The following is a 22,435-nucleotide window of genomic DNA, read 5'->3' as shown; positions in this document are numbered from 1 at the left end:
CATTATGACAATTGTCTCAACATTAGACAAATACTACCCTCTATTTAGATGGAAAGATAAAGAATATGCAGTGTAACATGACTTTGCCTGTTTTCATCCACATCCTTGCCTAGAGGAGAAATGGATCAAATAGTTTTAAGAAGAGATGCCCAAGTGTGGCTTTAATGTCCAAAACATAGATTGTCATGTAGAAAATTTGAAAGAGAGCTTTCTCCACAACATCTTTTCTAGTCTTGGTTATAGTTGCATAGTTGTTTCTTATGAGTTGTTAGCAAAAGGCATGAAAGAAGGTTGTGGAATCAGAGCAGAGTCTCTCTAACTGATATGATGCTTCAGGTTAGCTTTTGGCATGGATCAGTGAAAGCACCATACCATGAAATGAGAGCCTTTTTAGCTCATTCGAATTTGCTCAGCAAAGTTATTTTGGTGGTGTGTGAATCAATGGGAGCAAAACAGAAGGGGGAAGATGGATGGAGTCAGTTCATACTTGAAAAGGTTCATGAATTAAAAGGGGAATTAAAAGTTGTGGTGCACCCCTGGTTTTGCCACAGTGCTGAAATGAAAGTACACAAGGTGAAGAAAATGCCAAATATAATTGCAACCTCACCATGTAAGTCACATGTCACTTGTAAGTGACATGTAAGTCACCTTATGTCAATACAAACATGAAGAAAATCCAATGGAGCTTTTCTATCACTGAAGAGATTACAGTTCCAATGAAATGTGATAGCTAAAACACTTTGCACATGGCAATGGTACATAGAAGTTAAGCAGACAGAATAGATGAGAAAGCTGTCTTTTCATAACGGAAACTATTCTATGAGATGAAGAGTTTGTAGTGAAGGGCTGTGATAATGAAGTTTGGGACTTGTATGGAGAAAAATGTCCCACAGAATCAAGTAGTATAAATGGCAAAGCAATAACTGTAGAATACATTTTTAACATAGTAAAATGCAGTTTTAACATTGATAAATACTCAAATCTGTGTACATACAAAGCTATATGGTTTAGTGGAGGACTTGTTAGTGTTAGGTCAGAGGTTGGACTCAATGATCTTGAGGTCTCTTCCAACCTAGACAATTCTGTGATTCTGTAAAGTTTGTTCTGTTTTGCTTATGAGGTCCCCAGTGCTTCACATCACAACAGAGATCTAAAAAATAAATGTGGCCCATAGCAATGCTTCAAAATGTAAAATTAGTAATTCAACTTCTTGTAAAATGTCACATTTACTAACAGGGAAAATGTTTTACAGCATTAGTGTTTGTCAGTCTGAATTGAGATGACATCTCTTTTTTTTTTTTTTTTTTTTTTTAATTTATTTCAGATAGAATCATAGAATCATAGAATTATAGAATATCCTGAGTTGGAAGGGACCCATAAGGATCATCAAGTCCAACTCCTGGCACCACACAGGTCTACCCAAAAGTCTAGACAATGTGACTAAGTGCACAGTCCAATCGCTTAAATTCAGACAGGCTTGGTGCAGTGACTACTTCACATGATAGGCTTCTTTGTGGTTTGAACCTCCTAGCTAGTGGGTCAGGTTCACACTCACATTTTAAAAGCTGAAAGCTTACCAGTGTCACTTTCATTGAAATAAGAAGGAAAGCCACCTAATTTCAGCAAGACACCCTGCTTGAGCTGGATTGTGCAGAAATGTCATGCCTTTGCTGCCTCTGCTCCAGGGTCAGAATACCTGTTGGAAACATTGCTCCAGACACCTACTTTCACCCAGTCTCAGCAAACCACACAAAGAGAAGATCTGTATGACTTGGTGATGTAAAGCTGTTAGTAGCGTGTGTGCAGTGGGTTTTTGTCTCTGCCAAAACAAGCCAAATGGGACTGGTGGCTGCAGCATGTAAAACACTACCAAGTTTATCTCTGAGGAGACAACACCAAATGGTCTGGGCTGACTTCAGAGGTTGGAAAGGTAATGGCAGAATCGTGTTCATAATACTTGTAGGACACTGGCTGTTCATGAGAGGTCAGAAGGGAGCAGAACAGTAGCAGCAGTAAGTATTTTATCATGCAGCTGTGCAGCAGGGCTTTCACCAGTTCACACTGCTAAATGATATCCTGTGTTGATGCAGGAGATAGCTCGCTAAAGAGCAGGAGAGAGGATGGATTTCACTATAAGGTCTTGCTTTGGCAAAGATTATGCCACTCGTTGGGATTATCTTTGGAAAGTAATACAGTTAATCAGTAGAGATCAGAATGTTCATTGCAAGTAGAGAGGAGGGTCAAAATTTTCAATGCCAGGATGAACATCATCAGGTTGTGTTTTCCAATTATTTGTGAGTTTAAATGTGCTGAGATTGGAGTGAGAGGTTGAGAAAGGAGAAAACAAAGCTTAAAATAATTTGTATTTCATGTAGGAGGAACATGAATTCAGCAGGAATAAATAATTTCACTAAACTACTAAATCCTTGGGCTTTTAAGAGCTGACATTTTGGACTGAAAGCTTAGAGAAACTGATGAGAATGCTGTTGTGGGTAAGGTTGTGTTTCATGTTGGCAGTGCTAACTGCTATGTTGTTAAACCTCATTAGTGAACAGGAGGATTTTGTTAGCCAGAGTAACAGAACTGTTAAACACCGGGACCAGGTGAGTTACTGAAGTCTGCCCGGGTAGCCATAATCTGCATGAGCGCTCAGAGGACAAAGAATCAATACTACTTGGTAGTGAAATAATAGGAACTGTCACACTGATTTCCATCTTCAGAGTTTGACTGGTGGGCTTAAGTTAGTTGTTAACTAATGAAATATTTACCACTGTGGACTCCTAATTTAATTGCCTCAAAGAGCTTTTACATGAGTAACTCTTTAGTTTAGTCAAAATCAAGAATCAGGCTTGCTGTTTCATGGAGTCTGTTGCCAGTGAGTTGGAACATGAACAGAATCACAATGTGTGAGAGGCCACAGCAACATCTCCCTTTGGTACCTGTCTCCAGAGTGTTAAAAAGTTTCACGTAAACCTGAGCAATTCAACTTGCAGCTTGGATCTTTTTGCAGGGCTTTCTGAGCTATGAAGTTGCTGTTCACTGATAAGCAACTGCATCAGATCCTGCTATAATTAGTTTTGCTCTAGTGCACATCATGTTGTTGTTAAGTTTGCACAAGATGGTTGGTATTTTGGTTCTGAAATGGTCATTGAAATCTCTCCATACAGGGGTGCCTGGTATATTAGTCTTAGCTTATAAAATGTTCTCCATCAGGAAAAATCCCAGGGAAGCCTGCATTGCTTCAGCAGGAATCAAGGTAAATTGTGCTGTGCTGAGGCTGCGAGACAGCATCAGGCTCATTTTCATTTGTGAGCCACCGTGGACTGGATTCCAGTTTGCAACGTGCCTAGATCTGGAGGAAAAGCACAGCGACAAATCCAGCAGTGCTGGAGTGGAACTGTAGCTGTGTTTTGTAGCAAGTTTCTCCCTTGCCTGTACCAGCATGACACCTGAAGAACCACGGAGGGTAGGGTGAAACAACTTATCTTTCTGTGGAACAGGACAGGACAGAACAGAACAGAATAGAATAGTTAAATGTGAAGGGACTTTCAAAGATCATCTAATCAACTGAAGAGGTCAGGCATAGCTAGAGAATAGCAACCTAAAATGTGGTGCTCCTTTTGGACACATGGGACGTGTTTGGCCTATGGATGATACAAACTCAGCTCAAAACTGAACCTTGAATGACAGCAACCTAAAGATGAAAGGCTCCAGAGTACATTCAGAAAGTATGAATTGGATGTATCACATATGTGGTTGTACCCTTGCACTGTTCAGGCCAAATCCAATGCTGCTGTAACAGGAGATAATGTTCTTCAATCAGCAAATTTTGTCATATAATGGCAACTTCAATCAGCAAATTTTGTCATATAATGGCAATTTCTCTTCATTTATCTACAATAGGTACAAATATTTAATGAAGATAATCATAGCACTAATGGGACCAAGACTTATTTGTGAAGAATAAAAGCTTTGTTAATGTCTAATTCTGCTATGATATTCATAAGATAGCTGACTTTTCTATTAGCACTTAAAGAAAACCTCAAAAATAATTACTTAAACTACCTAGGGGAATTATCTATTGATGTTTTCTACTAAAAACAGAGAAATGGCCAATAGGAATTCAGTGTAATGTAATTTTAGGAAAGAAAAATGTCCAGTCTCAGAGAAAATCAAAGTGTTTCTTGACATGAATGATCTTGGTTGATTACCTACATGTATTTCAGTTTCATCATAATTATTGCAGTTGTTAGCACCTGCCTCAAAGGGTTTTTGTCCTCTCCATTCCCTAATTGCTTGTGCATTAAAAGAAATGTTAGATTTCAGAACATAGTAGTTTTCTGGTTGCCAGGTCATTTTACAGAACTACTTGGCAATGTCAATCTCACTGTTAACCGTTGGGCAAGAATTGGAGATTAGTCTAGAGGTTTCAACTGGCCCACTTCCTAATTAGTGTAGCAAATGGTTTGAGGAATGAAACAAAACAAAACAAAAAAACTCAGCAGAATGTCATTCTCTTGCTATTTTCATGTAGTTATTTTCATCAGTTGGTAGTGAGATGGGCCAGAAAACTGAAAGACCACAGGTTGGAAAGGAGTCGGGTAGAGATTTTGAACAGTCATATGCTGTGAAAAAGTGCAGTGCTTCTTCACCCTTTTTATCAAGTTATCCCAGCGTCACAGTCCAGCATCAGACCAGGTGGCTAATACCCAATTCCAGCAAGAAATAGTCTATTGGGATTGTGGTAGATCTGCTGTTGTGTTCTCTGCACTTCATCATCAATGAGAAAGATGTTGACTGACCCTGAAGAGCCAGGCAACAGCTCAGCTGTCTCTCAGAGAAGTAGCTAAGCTCTCCTGAGACAAGAATAGTCAAAATGAGGAAGATCTCATTGGTCTCTTGAGTCTGATGAATTTGGAACCTTCTGGTTTTGGAGGATCAAAATCAAAACACAAAACATGTATGCCGTGGCCTGGTGCTTTGCAAGAGACTCTATTAAGGAATAATAAAATAAAATAAAATAAAATAAAATAAAATAAAATAAAATAAAATAAAATAAAATAAAATAAAATAAAATAAAATAAAATAAAATAAAATAAAATAATGGAACCTATTCTGAAATTTGCAAAGCAACATAAACATAATAAAAATATAAACATCAATAGTTACAAAATAAAAAAGGCAGGATTTAAGCTCAAAGCCATAGAAAAGCATTTTTCTTTTAAGAAATGTAGTTCTTTGACCTCTCTGCACTTGGTGAATTTGGGGTGCATGCCTACTGTACTCATACATTTTTGCTTCAAGGTATGTGTTATGCTGTTAAGATCCATTGTCTCTTGAGTAAATATGTAGAGCAGAGGTTAGGATCAGTGGCAATATTTGTGACTGTAGTCTCAATCTTGTTACAAAATTTTGTTTAGGACCTTCAAAATATATAGAAATGTTCTTTAGGAGGAAAACTCCCTTCCAGAGATACTTTTGTTATATAGGGAGTACATATTTACAAAGTATACAGTTCTACATTCACAATTGGTCAGATTTAAGGCTCAGAATATAATGTCCCTCTTAAATTTTGGAGACAAATCAGGGAAAACAGTTTTGTAGATGTTTTCCTTTCACAGTCACCCATAGAACAAAGAAGAACTACATTCTGGTATCTTAAAACCTAGATCTAGCCTGTTTAAAAGTGATATTTTTTTACAATCACATTGTGTAGCTTTTCATTTATATTTTTGTTGTAAAGAAGTACATGCTCCTGCATTTTCTACCAGTCTGTAATCTTTACTGGAGCTGCAGTGCTGACCCAAACAGTGGGTGGATTCAGGAAAAAGTCCAGTGCATACTACACCTAACAGCAAATTTAACATTGGCTTTAGCATTTAACATTTATTTTTAAAATATAAAAGTACCTGGTGCACAAATATTTATTTGTGAATCCTTGCTTTAGTTCCTACCTCATAAGCCCATAGACTTTAGGTATTATAACCTTTCAGGATATCATAACTGCAAAGTTGAATGTTTGTTGAACATTAAAAGCAAGGCAGGAAAACTTTTGTCACTATGCTGCTTCATCAGAAGACCCTTTGGCATCAGAAGCATGGTGGTTTCATGGCATGGGTAAAGGGTGGAGAAATTACCAGGGCAGTGCGCACTGTGGTATGGTGCAGCATGCTTTAGGAGTCTTCAGTTGCCAATTGATGAGAGCAGGGACTAGTAGAGGTCCCAGCCACTTTTGCTGAGAGCATGCAAGGTATATGAGGCATTCCATGTAGTTAATCAGCATCATTAGGTTCCCTTGTGTGTCTTAAGTTATCTAAATGCTTTCTAAAATATTTGCATTCAGAGATGAGATTGTCTCAGCATCTCTCTGTCAGGATTTCTAAACATGTGGCTGTTGCTTTCTTGCATAACTGCACATCTGCCTGGTTGCCTCTCCCTGTGTGAGCTGGGAGTGCTCAGCCTCATTCGAAAATGACCTTTAATGAGGGGAGTGCCATGCACATAAAGCAAGATCACACACTGCAAGTGATACATTAAAAATAATAATAATAAAAAAAATTAAAAAAAAAAAGAAGGAAGAGAAAAAAAAAGATCCATTTGCAGCCTAAAAAGGCAAGGGGTGTTACATTCATCTCACAGTTCAGGAATTACTAAAGGATTTTGCTCAGCCTTAAAGATGACAAAAACACTTTAGGTAAATCTGTGTGTGAGAAATTTAAATCCGTAGAATAACTATTTCATCATAGCAGTTATAAATGTGAAATAGCGGAGCGTGAAAAAGGAAAGCACTTGTCAATCCTTAGTCTATGGATGTTATTAGGCGTTCATAACATTTGAGTTTCTCTACTGTTGTAGCACATGTTCCTGCATTTTTTTATCAGTGAAATGGGTCTATATGTGAAAAATGACAGGGAAACTAAATGTTCAAAAATAGACAAGAGGAATTAGTCCTTTCATTCCTAATCTGTGTTCTAGGAGCTTGCCAGGGGAGACAGCTGCAATGGTCTTGTGTTATACAAAATGCGCTTTTGCTGTCACTAGAGTCAGTTTGCATTGCTAGTGGCAGAGTTAGCAAGTTACTGCTCTGGCTGCTGGGGTATAAAATTGCTGGATATCAGCAAGAGTCAGAAGAGGAGGAAGTGAAGAGATCCTAGTTTTGAACTACAGAAAGATGCACCATTCTGGAAAAAAGCTGATCCTGCAGGGCCAAATGCCAGAATGTCAGACTAGAGAGAGAGAGAGATTGAAAGAAAACACTCTTTGGAAAGGAGCATCTCAGAGCAGAATGTGTAGGAATGTGACAGAGCAGCTTTTACACACCATTTCCTGAGGGGATCCAGCTTCATCTGATACTGATGATATTGGTTATAGTGCAGGATATTCATAGAAAATGGATTAAAGAATTTTTTTTTCTTGCATTTGAAAAATTTTCTGGCAGCAATATATGTTCCTGATGGAGTGCATCAACATATTTATGCAACTCTCTGCCTGCTTCTGACAGACAAAACAATCTCACTCAATTCTAGTGGCAGTTTTCACCCAGATAATCTAAATGGTAAACAGCAAATAATGATGATACACATAGATAATTTATCATATCTAGAGTTATTAACAGATAATAAAGAGCAGGGACAGGGAGCTGGAAAGACATCCTTTCCCAAGGCAAAGCAAAAAGAATCCACCTTCCTCCCCCCAAACTTTGTGTGTGTAACAACCTCATTTTTTTATAGGATCATTTTGAAAAGTCAATGCCACTGGAAAGCCAGTCGTTTTCCTTGGCTGGATATTCTATTTCAGACTGGCAGATCTTCATCATCCTGTGAGCTGCTCAGAGGAGCTGTGCGCTGCATCCAGCTGCACATGTGTGCAGCTTGAACATGTGTGGACATCAGCAGACGGCTTCACTCCACGTGCTTCCACTCCCTACCTGTGAAATGGGGACAGTGCTGACAGCTGAATGCAAACTGCTGCGAATGGCACATGCAAAGAGAGCACTCTGTATTTTATTCTGGGGAAATATATTGCTTTTGGTGTCACACAGAGCATTGTAGAATACACATAACATCTGAGTAAAATAAAACACTCCCACTTTAAATCCTTTCCCTATAATCCACTGTAAGCAGTCATATCCATTGGTGTGTTGACTATTGCTTGCATAAGCTGTATTTAACCTAGATTATTGTTTTCCACTTTTTTGAGGGGGAGTAAATTCTGTCACTCCCATTAACGTTGATTTTTTCTGTAAATATGCAGGCGAGAATATCTGTTTATGTTTACTTTTTAAGTAAAGATAATTTCAATTAAAAATTTCTTTTTACGTCTTTTTACCAAACTCAGAGTCAGTCCACTGTTTGGTCAATAGCAGTTACAACAACTATATGTGATCATATGATAAAGCCAGAATTTCTGAATTCTAAACAGGTTTCTCTTTTCCAGGGTGTTTCTAAGAAACTATTTCTCCAAAATACAGTTGCCAATAGACTCACAGTCTGTAAGACCAAAAGGAAATATTGTGGTCATCCAGTCAAACCATCTTTGACCAGATGTCATATGGGTCCCTGGAATTTTTATCTGAAGCAGAGTGTAGCTTTTAGAAATCCTCCAATTTTTATTAAAATATTTCCAGCAATGGAGAGTTTCCAGAAGGAAAAAGGTTGCATTGGTATAGAAAGTATTCATAACCTGTAATCATGAAGAATCACATTTATATTAGCCCTTTTGAAACTTTTTTTTTATCGTAACAGAAGACAAAGTAGAGATAGCTCATAAAGCTCATAAAACAATGAGCTTTATGAGCTTTCAAGTGACATAAACACAGATAACAGAAATTTTGGCAAGACTATACAGACCACACTGCAACCTTATGTGCACGGTCTGACTGGAGACTGAAAAGCTTTGGTATATACAACTGGAAAGTCTGTCTCATAAGTGAGAGCCTTGGAAATAATGCTCATTGTTTTATTTTTCTCAATTTTTAATATGAAGAGCATTGTGAATTATGAGCATTGAGAAATGAATCCATAACTAAGTGACTGCTCTTGGCGCGTTTCTTATGTCAGAATGTGCACAAGGACTGTCAGGGAGTTACCAAGTCAAGATGTTGCTCGTGCTTCACTCAGGGCTTTAAAATAAAGCAAAGCAGTAACCAGCAGGTTCATTAATCAGGCATCACTCCAGCTTTTATGTGGTCTGATTTGCAGAAATTGAGAGATACTACCTCGCTGGAAGCACTGTCAGCAGTTCTTGAGGTGTGGGAATAGTACTTCAGTTGAAACATTTGCTTTTCTTTAGCTTACTGGATGTAGGAAAGGAAACTTTTTCATTTGCCGGGCAGTTGGACTGCAATGTTTCCTCAGGCTGGCTGCATGTGTCTTTCATGGGTAGCTTTGCAGATTATTTCAGAAGGTGATGATGATGTTTAAGAGCGGCAATAATCAGTATTTTCACAGCAGCAAGCTTCACTGCCAGCTGCAAGACTGGAATTCAGGACAGATAGAACTGTGCTAAAGCTTGGGTCACACACAGAGAAAAAGAAAGATTAAACCAGCAATGGCTTGAAGGGCACAGAATGTTTCCTATTATTATTATTATTTTTTTTTCTTCACTACAACTTGTTCTGGAAGAGGCAATGCTAATGAGTCTCTTCTCTTGATCTGAGAGGTAGATCAGAGACATACAAGTTGGCCATGAAAAGAACAGGAATATTCCTCAATTTGTGGCACAAAGGATCTGAAATGCCAAAGAACTAGTGACATAGAATGGTGTAAAACATATCATGGATATTTCCAAAAAGAGCAAAACTCTTGTTTTTTTATTTAGTGTTTCAAAACTTTGAAAATGAATCTTGAGATATGTACTTTTTCCCCAGTTTTGAATTCTAAACATTTTAAGTATATGCTAGGAAAAGGGTAGGTGAAGGGAGGGAGGAAGGGAGGAAGGAGGAAAGAAAGGGAGAAAGGGAGAAGGAAGAAAAGAAGGAAAGAAGGAAAGAGGTGGTGGTTTCATCTTTTGTAGAGGGCAACAATATTGTACAGGGATGATTTCAATGGGATTTTGGTCAATGAAGAGACTACTCAGGTAAAACACCCTCTATTTGCTTTGGCAAGACTGGTGGACTGGTATGCCACTGATGGATATCACTTAATTATGGAATATTTCTACTACCGCAGAAATTCTCAGTGGATTTGCTAAACTGCTGTCGTTTTTATCTGTGACAATACAATCTATGGCAAACCCTTGACCAAATCTGCACCTTTGGAATTACACTGGTGTTTTTGAATTTGACTCAGTGGGAGACTTGTCTTCCTAAAGGTCATTTAGTAAATGATTTAAAGCCATCTGAAATTAGCACATGCAGATATCTGAAGTACTTACATCATTTATAATGAGTTGTATGACTGGCCTAAGGAAAGAAAAAATCCATCAAAAATTTATACTTTATATATATATATGTAAACTATCATGGCTACAGTAATATAAACATAAACCTCAATATATTTCAACTGCCAGATGTTAAACTCCAAAGCTAATTAAGGTTAGAGAGCTTGAAGTTTTATTCCCTTGTGGATACTGGGTTCAGCATCAGCCTTTCAGTTTATTAAGAAGATACAATTGTAGGCCTAATTAGATGAAGCTGCAACATATCAGTTTACATTTGGAGTGATGTTAATTCTAATCTTCACAACGTACTGAAATTCTAGATTATTATACTGTTTCACATCTAGATACACTAGCATTGTACGTAGTGGTGTAAGCAGAAAGTTAGGTACTGTACCTAACAGACCTATCAGTTATAGTGTTTTTTGTTTTTATTCTTAAAATCTGTGTTCCCTTGTAGCTCTTGAGTTGTTATGAGGTGAACTGTCTGACCTGGGGTCATAAATGATAAAGTACCTTGTATAAGCATGAGAGTTGCTTTCAAGCTGGTGCAGCAAAGAGTTTTCCTGACTTTTCCAAGGCTGAGTTACCTTAGAAACAGAACCAGAAGTATCTGAGCTGACTAGGGCACTTCCAGTCCTAAGAAGAGAAAAATCCCCAGCTGCTTGAGATTCACTTTGCCTAGGACAGCTGGTGCTGCTGCTGGAAGCCACAAAGCTCCCTAGGACTTACTCTCAGCACTGCCTCAAAGCTGCCTTGTGATGTGCATTGTGCAATTTTAAGCTCCTTGCTGGTAGAGCGTGGAAGAGGAGAGTGTGTTGGAGGTCATGGTCATGTTCCCTCAGCAACTGCTACAGTCACACCTGTGAAAGTAATATCTGCTGAGACTTCCCCAAGGAGAGATAATGTGGGTCTTTTTGCCTCTGCCACTGTCGTTGTTCCCTGCCTTTCCAGCGGGACATGAGTTCTGGCCACAGACACTGAGCTTCTCCAAGATTGAAGTATGGTGCCACTCCTACCAGCAGGGCCATCTGGTAATAAACTCCCTTGAGGCCAGGACTGTGCAGTGCCACTTCTAGCCAGGCTGTGCCACTTTCTCTTGTGTTGCTTCCCTGTGTATTCCCCAGGTCTTGTTCCTGAAGCATGCAGAAGACTTTGCTGCCACACACAGTTGGAGGCAGAGTTGTGTTGACATATGTGAAGAACTCTGAGGTCTGGAGATGGGTAGGGTGCAGAAGAAAGGCAGTGGGTGTTTCGGATCTGTTTGCATGCACAGCTGTGCATCAGTGTACCTCATAGTTGTGGAAGTATGCCTGTAGTGCTATAATGGATTACTCGTATGTTGCAAAGTAGGTAGAAGCCACTTACTGCCTCACGTTTCTGTAGCTATAAGATGGAAAAACATGCATTGAATTTCGGCTTTGTTCCACAGGTCAGACCACTGTAGCTTTCCCTACTGCTGTGCAAGATGTGTTTCTTTGGGTTTAAGTAGTAATCTCATGTGTTCTCTGCTGCCTTCTTTTCTTGCCTGCTTTTCCTTTCTCTATCCAACTTGTCTTAACATCTGCTTCTGTTTTTTTTTTTTTTTTTTTTTTTTTTTTTTTTTTTAGATTATGTGTAGCATAATTATGACAACTGCTTTGATTGTGGATTGTCACTGACCCTTGCTGAAGAAGCATATTGTCAATCAGCAAGAATTCATCACTTAGCACTGCTGGATTCATTGACTTTTTATCCAACTTTAGACCCCTGCAGTTCGTGAAATGACATCTGCAATAATTTTCCATGCTTCTGACCTATGTCAATAGCTCCTTTATCCAACTGTCTTCATCTGTTTTTATGTGCAAATTGGCTGCTGCTACTGCAAGTCAGAGAATACTGATAGGTTAGGAAAATAGCCTACTGTTCAATTACTTAAAAAATACGCAATTCCTCTTAAGCAGAGTAATCCAACTATGGGAGTCTCACTTTCCTGACTCTGCATGTGGGCAAGAGGAGTTGTGCCAGCAGTCTTAAACATCCCCCCTGCATTGTCGAGTAACAGCTTGGGTCTCACTTGTTCCACAGCCAGGTTATGTCCCTTGGATATTAGTATATCCTCCAATATTCTTTGATTTCTTGTCTTCAATTTAATGTGAAATGCAAATGGACAGTATTGTCAAATGGTATGTTTAAATATAGCGTGTGTCACAGAAAACATGATGATGGCACACCTAAGATATATATCTGACTGTTTTTGCTACCTGTGAGCAGTAGGAACAATTTTTCTCTTGTGGCCTGGTACGGGCCAAGCATAATCTCATTTTCTGCCTGTGAGAGTACCAGGCTCACTCCTGTCCTTTTTCAGCCTGGAGTTTATTCAAATGTCAGTGTTCAGAGTTTTAAGTGTGTGAAGGATGAGGTGTGCCAGGTGCAGCCTGAGACTATCCCTACAGAGAGGCAGGATGCTCATCTGGGGCAATTCCTTCTGTAGTCAAGTTCTAAGTGAAAGTGCTGGAATACTGTCCAGCTTTCTACATAACTGTTGCGCCTTTTGCTCATCCAACCTGACTCCATGCAGATTCATTGCTTGCTCAATGATACTTTATACATTCCCTACTTGATTTTTTTCTGTTTTTCTTTCTCTTTAATCTATACTGTTCATGTGGCAGAATGATGTGGTGAATTATGGCAGTATGAGAAATAAAGCCATGATTATGTTTGGGATTGGGACCTTCAGCAACTCTTTTTCACAGACTAAAGACCCACACCTTCATGTTTAACTCTGCAACATAAAAATAATAGATTTTGTTATGAAATGCATATATTACCTCAGAGTTAGAGTGCTTTTTCCTTGTGCATTTTTTTCCTCAAAATACAAAGGAGTATGCCTTCAACTTGCTTGTAACTTCTGCTTTTTGATAATAACATTTTCACATGTTGGACTTCACGTATGTTTAATCAATTTAAAAATATTTATTCAAGTAGACACCCTCATCACATATATGAAAAACAAAGTAAATGCTGTTTCACAAGCTTGTCTGGTGTTTTTACTTTAAAAATCATAGTGCTTTGATAAATGGGCGGATTTATTAATTTTTTTCAGCATGTGATATTTTTCCCTTTGTTTTTCAAACTTTTTGTCATAACTTATTACAGTGGAGATCTTAGTAGCGTTCTTATATGGGGCTACTTTTTCAATGAATGAAAAAGTAATACTTTGAATAAATGAAAGTGAAAATAGTTTTGTTTCACATAGAGATAATATTTCAGTATATTCTTTAGCATTTAAAGAGGATAAAAGAGTGGCGTGCTAGAATGAGCTCAGAGCAGCTTTTATTCTATAGCATTGTTTTATGAAGGTCTGTGAAGAGTAACTGCATCATGTACAGAACAAGCTTGTGAGTGCTGAAGTGAGAAGACTGGAAATGATGATTGTTTTTTTAAATAGTTTGGTCTCCAATCTGGCTTGGCTTTGATTTCTAGACATTCAGGAAATGGAACTTTTGAAGCTGAAGTCAATGGGAAAATGTACACTGTTCCCCCTCAGTAAGTGTGACTTTATGGAAATGTTAAAATGCACCTCATTGTTCGCATAGAGTCTCTTTTTGGCAAGAGGTGGGAATCTGTATAATCAATTACTCCAGAGATTTTCCTTCAAGGCCTATAGGTTAAAAAGTGTGGATGCTTTTTTAAAGAAAATATTTTTATACAAATGAGCTCTTTTCATACAGAATCAAAGAAATACAGTATATACCAGACATTCACAGTGATATGTGCATGAATACCCATAAAATACTCAAAGGAGATACTAAAATAACTGCTGAGTTTTGACCTGGTCATCATTAATATAATCCAGTCATTGTATAATTTAGCTTAGACTGAAGACTATTGGCAAGTTTTTCTCTTCGCTTTTTTAGAGAAAATAAACAAACTTTAGGATTCAGTGGAGTAAAGTGTTATATTTCTCTAGCAGTGGTATTTTCTGTAAAGTACACTTTATTCATTGGCTTCTCAAATGAGAATATGGGTTTCCTGGGATGTTTTAAATTATACTGTAGGTGAGTGTATCAGTGTATACTCAGTATAAAACAATTACTAAGCAGCTTCCAACAGAAAGTGTTTGCTAAAAATATTACAGACAAGGCTATACTTGGGAATGTGATCAAAGATACTATGTTGTTTTGGGTCACTCTGTCAAGCATTCTGTCTCCCTCAAGACAGTTCACAGTTGCTGTCTGTGAATGGTCATTTTGACTTCCCTCTTCCACTTACATGGATATCCAGAGACGCCCAAGATGAGCCCTCCTTGCATCATATCCATCATTATGGAGCTACCTGTGTTATTCCCCACGCATTCCCATGCAGACATGCTATTTGCTTTTCCCTCTATTTGAACAAAATCAAATGACTATTTTATTTATAGTAATTTTATGAATACATTAAATTGTTGCTAGGTCTTGCATGAAGACAAGCAGTTACGTTTCTTTTTCTGGGTTTGGGTCTGAACATGCATGCTGCACAGCTCTTCTGCAAAATTACTCACTCTCTCATACGTTTTCCCTAACGTTTCTAGGAGCTGAGGAAATAGGAATTATGGAAAACATCCAGAATGTATTAGGGGCAGGGCCTGCGACAAATACATATTCTGAAGAACAGTCCAATTTTTGGTAAAAGGTGGTAAATAAGATCCTAAAAATATCAGTCCATCACTCAAAAGCTAACCATTAGCTATGCTACTGGCTTGCACATTAACTCGGTTGATACAAGCTATTGTACAAATACAGCGTGTACACAAATACGAACATATATGGATATATAGAGTTCCTTATGTGTCAAGTGATTGTTCCAATAAACTGGAATTGCACAGTGAGGCAATGTTTGTGATTTCTTGAACTAAAGAACTGTCTGATAATTGTCATTAATGTCATTTTGGATAAAGGGAAAAAAGAGGAAAGGAATTGATTTTTTTTGTTTGTTTGTTTGTTTTGAGGCATCAATATAAGGTTGTATCAGTCTCCATATGCACTATGATGCCTTTACATTCAGTCTTTTTAATGATCAGCAGATATTTGCAGCTGAATATGGAGTAAATAAATTGACAAAACATATTTTCACAGTGAATTGTAAAGAATTTTGTGATTTGTCTTGTCAGGAAAACCCCTCTTGTTCCGCCATATAGAAATGGTATTAACTTGTGTGGGTGATGCTACCTCCTGGAATATTTCACACTCCTCTGGCCCCATTTACAAAAGGAAGTTTTTTTTCATAGTTCTCACAGTTGCTGTGAGTACTTCTCAGAGGAGCTTAGATGCAGAGGAGTCCCTAATGCCAAACTAAATGCCTTGTGTCTCTGACTCACAGGCCATAATAGCAGTGTTGGTGACTACCTTCTTCCATTGATGCTTGTGCACCTGAGTCAGTCTGCAGTGGTAGAAAGTTTAATTCTCTTCTGCTATCTCATTGTTTTTAATTAGTGGATCTTTTCACAATTGTATCAGATCCTCAGATTGTGTTGGTGGTTGGCCTTTGTAACTCCTCTCTTCAGACTCAGATATGGATGAGTTTTCATAATGAGTTAACATACATGTCATGGTGTGCTCTGTATGCTTGTAGCTTGTGTCACTTTGAAATCTGTTGACTTAAACAGTTTTGTCTGTAATTTTTAAAGATGGGGTAACATGCTCATGTGACTCATTCCTTCAGCTAAAGGATGAGTCAAGGTGACAATAAATACTCATTCAGCATAGAAATCTTGGGACCTCTCCTTCAGCTGAAAATGTTTCTAGCACTGACAGTCAAATCTCACGATAAGGCTTGGAAGGTGGATCTGTGTAAGCTCTGAAAAACAATTTTTTTCAGACCTGTTTGCTTATTCAGACTTGTTGAAGCTTTTTAGTTATTGACTGTTAAATATTAGTAATAAAAGAAGAGAGGCCCATGGTCTAAGGCAAACCAGGCAGATACTGAGTTAGAAATCAAGTGGTACTTAAGATGCTCTCAGCTGGCTTTGGATGCATTGGGAGGGATGGACTACCTGCAGGAAGTAAACTGAAGAAAAACAAGTTTCTTTTGCAAGGGTCCAGTGTACATTAGCAGCAGGTGACAAGGAAGTAAGGTTCATTAAAGGTCAGTTAAAAGATTTTTTTTCACGTAGGAGAGATTCACTTAAGAGGAATAGTGAACCCATTTTAAAGCTGTCTCATCAGTCTTAAGACAGTGCTTACCAAAGTCTTCTGGTTCTTCCTCTTTTGTCCTCTGGCCAGTTACACTCTACATCTCACAGGCCTCCAGTCATCAAATTCCTAAGACTGATTAGCTGCCCACTTCTGTTGAACAACAGAATGTTGAATAACCTCTAAGAGGTGTTGTAAGATCTGATGGGGACGGTCAGCTCTCAGATTCTTGAGAGGGTGTCCACCAAGATGGATTTCAACTTGAGCTGAAAGAGGAGCAGAATCTTTCTTTGAAGCAGAAAAGGATTTATAATTGTTACAAGAAGACTAGAGAAATGGATTTCTGTGTGAATGTTTTGTGATAGTCCTGTATTCTTAAACTGGACAACTTCTCTGGAAGAACAGTCTTAACCCTAAAGTTAATTCTCGAGAGGAGAAAAAAATAAATTCCTCTTTCTAAAGAAAATAATCAAAACCATATGTTAGGGGTGATAGAGGTGAAGGTGGTATGGATCTCAAGCAAAATTTCTGGACCTGTGTCCACTATTTTCATAGTGGACCTACGTCTCTTTAAGGACCCCATGATTTGAAGCTGAATTGTGAATGCATGGTGGGGATTAGCTTGCATACAGAAAATGTTAATACCATCTCTGACAAGTGACAAAGAGAAATATGTAAACTGAAAGTAAATTTCTTTTATATGTATGTGTGTGTGCATACACAGGTATTCATAAACAGCAGAAGTTAAAGGTGCAGAGTTGGGTGCTAGGAGGAAATGGCTGTCTTGCTTGGGGAGAGCTGAATTGAATTTTTATAGTTATATCCCATGAAACAATTCAGCAGAAATATGAGCTGTCAGGAAGCTAGATGAGTGTAAATATAACCTAGGTTTCTCTGTGAATAGTTATACTATTTACATTTATAGAAACTAACTCCTATTTAGACTAGCTAATGCAGAAATGACTGCAGAGTCCGATCTACTCTAAGGTTGATATCACTTTCAGTGTCGCCCTTTCTGAGTGTGTGATGAATCTATGAAGAACAATCAGATAGACAAGAATATGATTTTCAGAACTAGGTTTTTAACCCTTATTTTTGCTTTCTCGTTTCAAGCACTTTTTGTTGATGTCATTTAATTTGCCCTTGTGCTCAATACCCACCTCTTTCTCCCTGTACTAGTAGCTCAAATAAAGTTCCAGAGCACCTGGCTGAGAGAATCCTGACAAAGAGTCGCTCTACTAAAAATACAGTTTAATTCACTCCAAGTGGTGAAGATGATCTAGATATTGGTTAAGCACAACATTTGAATATTTTACTGGAAGTTTTTATTTTCAGGGCTTACCTGAAAAAATAAAACTATCAGAAACTCAGCTAATTTCTCATTGCAATGTACTGTTATGCTTTGTAAAAATAATTGGTTTTATAAATTTGAAAAAGGTTCAATTCTAATAATGAAAAATAATATAATAATAGCATGCAAAAGATGATTGCCAATGAAATCTTTCTAGCAGGGGATTTAAGTAATTTTTCAAGGAGATTTGTAGCACTAACTAAATTGGACATATTCCCTAGTGAACCATATGCCAAGGTGAGCTGTGCATTCCCACTGCCAAAATGAACTCTTTAACATGAAATATATCTTGGACGATGGTAATGGGAAACTTCCCAAGATTTCACACATTTCTTGATAATCTCCATGGAACCCTAACACTTACCAAATGTTTTCCTGGTTGGCAGGTGGAGTGGATACAACAGCAGGTGGTTAAAAGAAGGATAAAGAGGGATTATAAACCTGGAGGTACCCAATCCACTTATTTCAATGATCCCAAGTGGCCAAGCATGTGGTACATGGTAAGTAAATAAAGAGTCATTGGCTTTGTTTCATGCCAGCATTTAGTTGTCTGCTGTGATATTTTGAAACAGGGAAAAATACTGTGTTCAGAAGAAACAAACTTCCTTTTTGTATGTAACTAATGAAGGTCTGTAAACTCCTTGCAAGTATTACAAGAATTCCCAGTGGGCCATGCAATAGGAAACTTTTATTAATGCATTCATTCATGAATGCTTCCTATTGCAAGATGTCTTGGGAATTACTTATTAGAGGATAAACTTTCAGCAGTGAGAAGGGAAGGAACTTAGCCACAATCTGTGAGAGCGGTGAAACCACTTGTTTTCAATGTGCCTAATTCACTGTCTCAAACATTAATGTGACACAAATGTCTTGTGTCCTGAAAAAGGAGAAAAGAGCCCAGAACTCTGCTCAATGTTATAATTACACTCTTTTTAGTAATGAACAATTGCATTGTTAAAATAAATGGATTATTTGTGCTGTTTTGCATCTGACATGAGTTGTGTGTTTTCAGAGCAAACTTTTTTTTTTTAACTTTTTGCCTGGTAGTCACAGTTAAAGCCTGCAGTGAAACTTCTTTAGTCATTATGTTTTTTAAAATGTCTTCATTTTGCCCAGGAATGAACAAATAAAATATCCTATATTTAGTTCAAGAAAGTTGGGGGGTAACAAGTTATGCAATTGCCTCTAGCTGACACCTTCCCATTTACATTGTTGTGGACTTGAACCCTTTCCCTGCTGTTTTGTTGTTGTAGTTCTAAGTCCTTGCATCTTGTTTTTTCACTACGTCAACACCGGCAGCAGGACACTCAGAAGGTTTATGACTTGATAGATTTAATTGCTTCAGACAGGGAGGAAATTATGCCTTTCTGGCAACAATATTAAGGATAATTTTCCTGTAAGTAGACATTGTCTTTTCAGACTTTTTGTTAATTCCAAAGCATTAGTTTATTATTTTATGTGAATAAATAAGTTTGTCCTAACACAGCGTAACAAATATTTTAAATCATTTTTATATTCATTTCATTCTGACTTGTAGTTCATTGTTGCATGCATTAAAAAAATAAAAATAAATAAATAAAATAATAGGGAAAGTAGGGTTACAGCAATTTGCAGCTAACTCTAAATAGGTGCTCTTAATAAATGCAGATAGCCAGAAATCCTCATCTTCAAGTATATTTCACACATGAGCATGTCACCAGCCAAAAAGTATAGTAGCTTTGCTTTTCAGTTTCCAGAACTCCAGTATTTTAATAAGAGGCAAAGTAATAACTTCAATTCCAAAACTCCTCTCATTTTTATTAAAGAACTGTACTATTGACTCATCTTTTCCCATGGAAAAGTGGTTCCATCATAATTTTTCTGAACTATTGGAGATTGCAGTGTTTGAGGCAGTATCTATCCTACATTTCTATCCTACAGTAGAAATTCATTTTTTTAATTGCTGCATTGTGTTGATACAGCAGAGGGTTTTTTAAGCAGTTCATTGTCCACCTTGAAAACAGCTTTTATTCAAAATATAATACTTCTCAGAAGTTCTTTGTGAAAGCTGTATAATTTTGTGTAATTGGATCATGGCAGGACTTTTTTCCAGTTGATTTTAATGTGTGTACTTGTTATCTTTAATACATGTGTTTATTCAGTCTACTTATCCTATAAATATGTACATAAGGTGACAGACAGATTTCAATAAATGGCAGTAGATTGTAATAGTGTCCTCTCAATTTTTTTTCTCTCTTTTTTTATTTTTTTTTTTTTATTTTTTATTTTTTAGCTTTTTCAATTAAAACTAGAAAATAGCAAAAAAGCAGTGATTTAACCTTAGGTAGCCTGCTGTTATTGTTACATACTTTCAACTCTGTGTTTGAATAGAAAGAAACAAATTTCAAGAAAATAATAGTAGTGAGCAAAAGCCCACCAGTATGTTTTACAGTAGTTTATGTAATTTCTCCTTCATGTTCCTGGATTTGCATGCAAGTTTTTTAGTGTCAACATAGGTTTTTAATGGAATTGAATTAGCTTGTTTGTTTGGTTGGTTTGTTTCGTTTCAGATTAGTAATAGGTGCTTATCACAGTTGCCTGTAATTTTGTTCAGGAAGGTAGTAGTTTTTAATTAATCAGTTGTGTTGCCTACCAATATTGCTTCATGGCTTCCTCACTGTTGTCAGCCTATCAAGGAAAACCTGCTAGGACAACAAGTGATCTGTACCGCTGGTCATGTACAACTTTCAGAATATTTTCATTTCTGTACCTGAAAAAAAGGTATCCTCATATACAGGCTGTCTGGGGAGGCACTGTCCCTGGCTGATTGCATTTACCTCTGTTGAATAACTCTTGTATATTTGCAATATCTTTAGTGGTAGTGGTTTGATGACATTTTGTTAAGAGCGATCAGGAAGTCTTAGTGCATACATTATTGCAGCAGAGAGACTAGCTAAAAATATGTGAATGAGTTGACTTCAGGACTGACTTGGGTCATTACCAGATATCCTCATATGACTGCATTTGTGATTGTAACCATAGCTACTTTTGTTAATCCTATTTATCTTTATAAGTTGGGGAAAATAAGGGAATTTCAGGTTAGTTAAAGGTTTCAGTCACTGTTATGTCAGAAGGGGGTTATTAGGTTGCTGGCAGCAGACATGTTATTGAGAAAGTAATAAGGTATTATCATGTACACGTTTGCATTTTGGTTAATAAGTAACTTGGTTGTGGTTAAGATTGATACCTTTGGCCGTTGAACTGGTATAATCTCTAACAGAGCTGTAAATGTAGTTCAGATTTGTTGACACAAGACCTTTTATTCAAAGACTTTGTCAAACAAAATCTGATTAATGTTCTTCTCCCCCATCTTCATCTTCACAAGTACTTTGCCTTGTAATTTTAATAGTCCAGACTAGAAATAATACATTTTTGTTTGTGTGAGATCCATGGCAAGAAGTTACAAAGGTGATTCAGGCCTTCTCTCTGTTTTGGGTCATCACAAAGGTTAAAAGTATCTCTCAAGATCTATTCTGTAAACAAATTGAAAGGTATTTTTTATTGCTCTATTTTTCTCCATTTACTCTAAACACATTCCTAGAAAGAGTAGAGAGATTACAAAAATAGATATTTAACACTTTACAGCTCAGTAGAAGCCAAAGCAGACAGAGTTTCCAGAGCCACTCATCACCTAAACATGTATGTTTGTACTTTTTCATTGCTAGAGGATTTTCTATTGAGAAATTACTGTTTCCATTGCTTTCTAATACCCAGGTAAAGACAATTTTCGTATGTCTTTGCTCACTCAAAGCAATGAAAGCTGGAAAAAAAAAAAAAAAAAAAAAAAAAGGCACCTGCTTGATCATGACCCCTGATTTTTCAGGCATCCGTATTTAAAGGGTGAAATAGAATCTTTTTATAGATCAAGTAACACGTGAAACTTCACATAAGAGCCACTGTTCAAATACTGTTTGAAAATGACCTACAGGCTTGGGTCCAGCTTGCTTAGGACTGATAGCAAAGAAATAAAATCAAAGGGAAGGAAGCTCCTTAGTTAACATCCCTTTCCAAATATTGAGTCAGGAGAAAGCTAAATCCTGCATGACATCCCCAGACCTCAGCTATCTACATACCATCATGTTCTACTAAATGTCTTCTCTTTCACTGGTGTTGACAAAATAGTCTGTTTGTCAATAACTGGATGGACTATAAACAATCCGTTTGCATAACTGAAAAAGGTCGAAGTCAACCCTAAAATCCTACTGCTATCTGAAACCATTTTACTTAACTTGTAGTAACAGCAAACAATGTCTTTGGAATGACTAAGAGGACTTTGTGCCTAACCAATGTCACCATTCCTGCCAGTTGGTTTAATGAGTTTCCTCATCTTGCTTGCATAGAGAAATGGTCATAAAAAGTGAAGAAGGTGAAGATAAATATATATATTTGGGAAGATATGGTTAATAAAACCAATTTTTACTCACTTTTAAAGAAATTTACTAGACTTCAATCACAAGACTGATTGCTGACTGTTTCTTTTTGCCTCCTGCTTCAGAAAAGGTTGGTAATGGTC

The 22,435-nt window shown here is 37.3% G+C and overlaps 1 protein-coding gene across 2 annotated transcripts in view; it reads left to right on the top strand.

Annotated features, from left to right (window-relative positions):
- Positions 1-22,435, top strand: part of PCSK5 (proprotein convertase subtilisin/kexin type 5) — a 252,991-nt gene that overhangs the window by 27,723 nt on the left and 202,833 nt on the right. For both annotated transcript variants that reach the window (XM_032205587.1, XM_032205588.1), the window contains exon 3: positions 18,270-18,383. In XM_032205587.1, coding sequence (XP_032061478.1) covers positions 18,270-18,383 — 114 coding nt within the window. The remainder of the gene's footprint in view (positions 1-18,269; positions 18,384-22,435) is intronic.

This window comes from Aythya fuligula, chromosome Z, assembly GCF_009819795.1.
Source record: "Aythya fuligula isolate bAytFul2 chromosome Z, bAytFul2.pri, whole genome shotgun sequence".
Classification (NCBI taxonomy): Eukaryota; Metazoa; Chordata; class Aves; order Anseriformes; family Anatidae; genus Aythya; species Aythya fuligula.
Note: the sequence above shows the minus strand (reverse complement) of the source record. Positions and strands in the feature narration are given on the sequence as shown.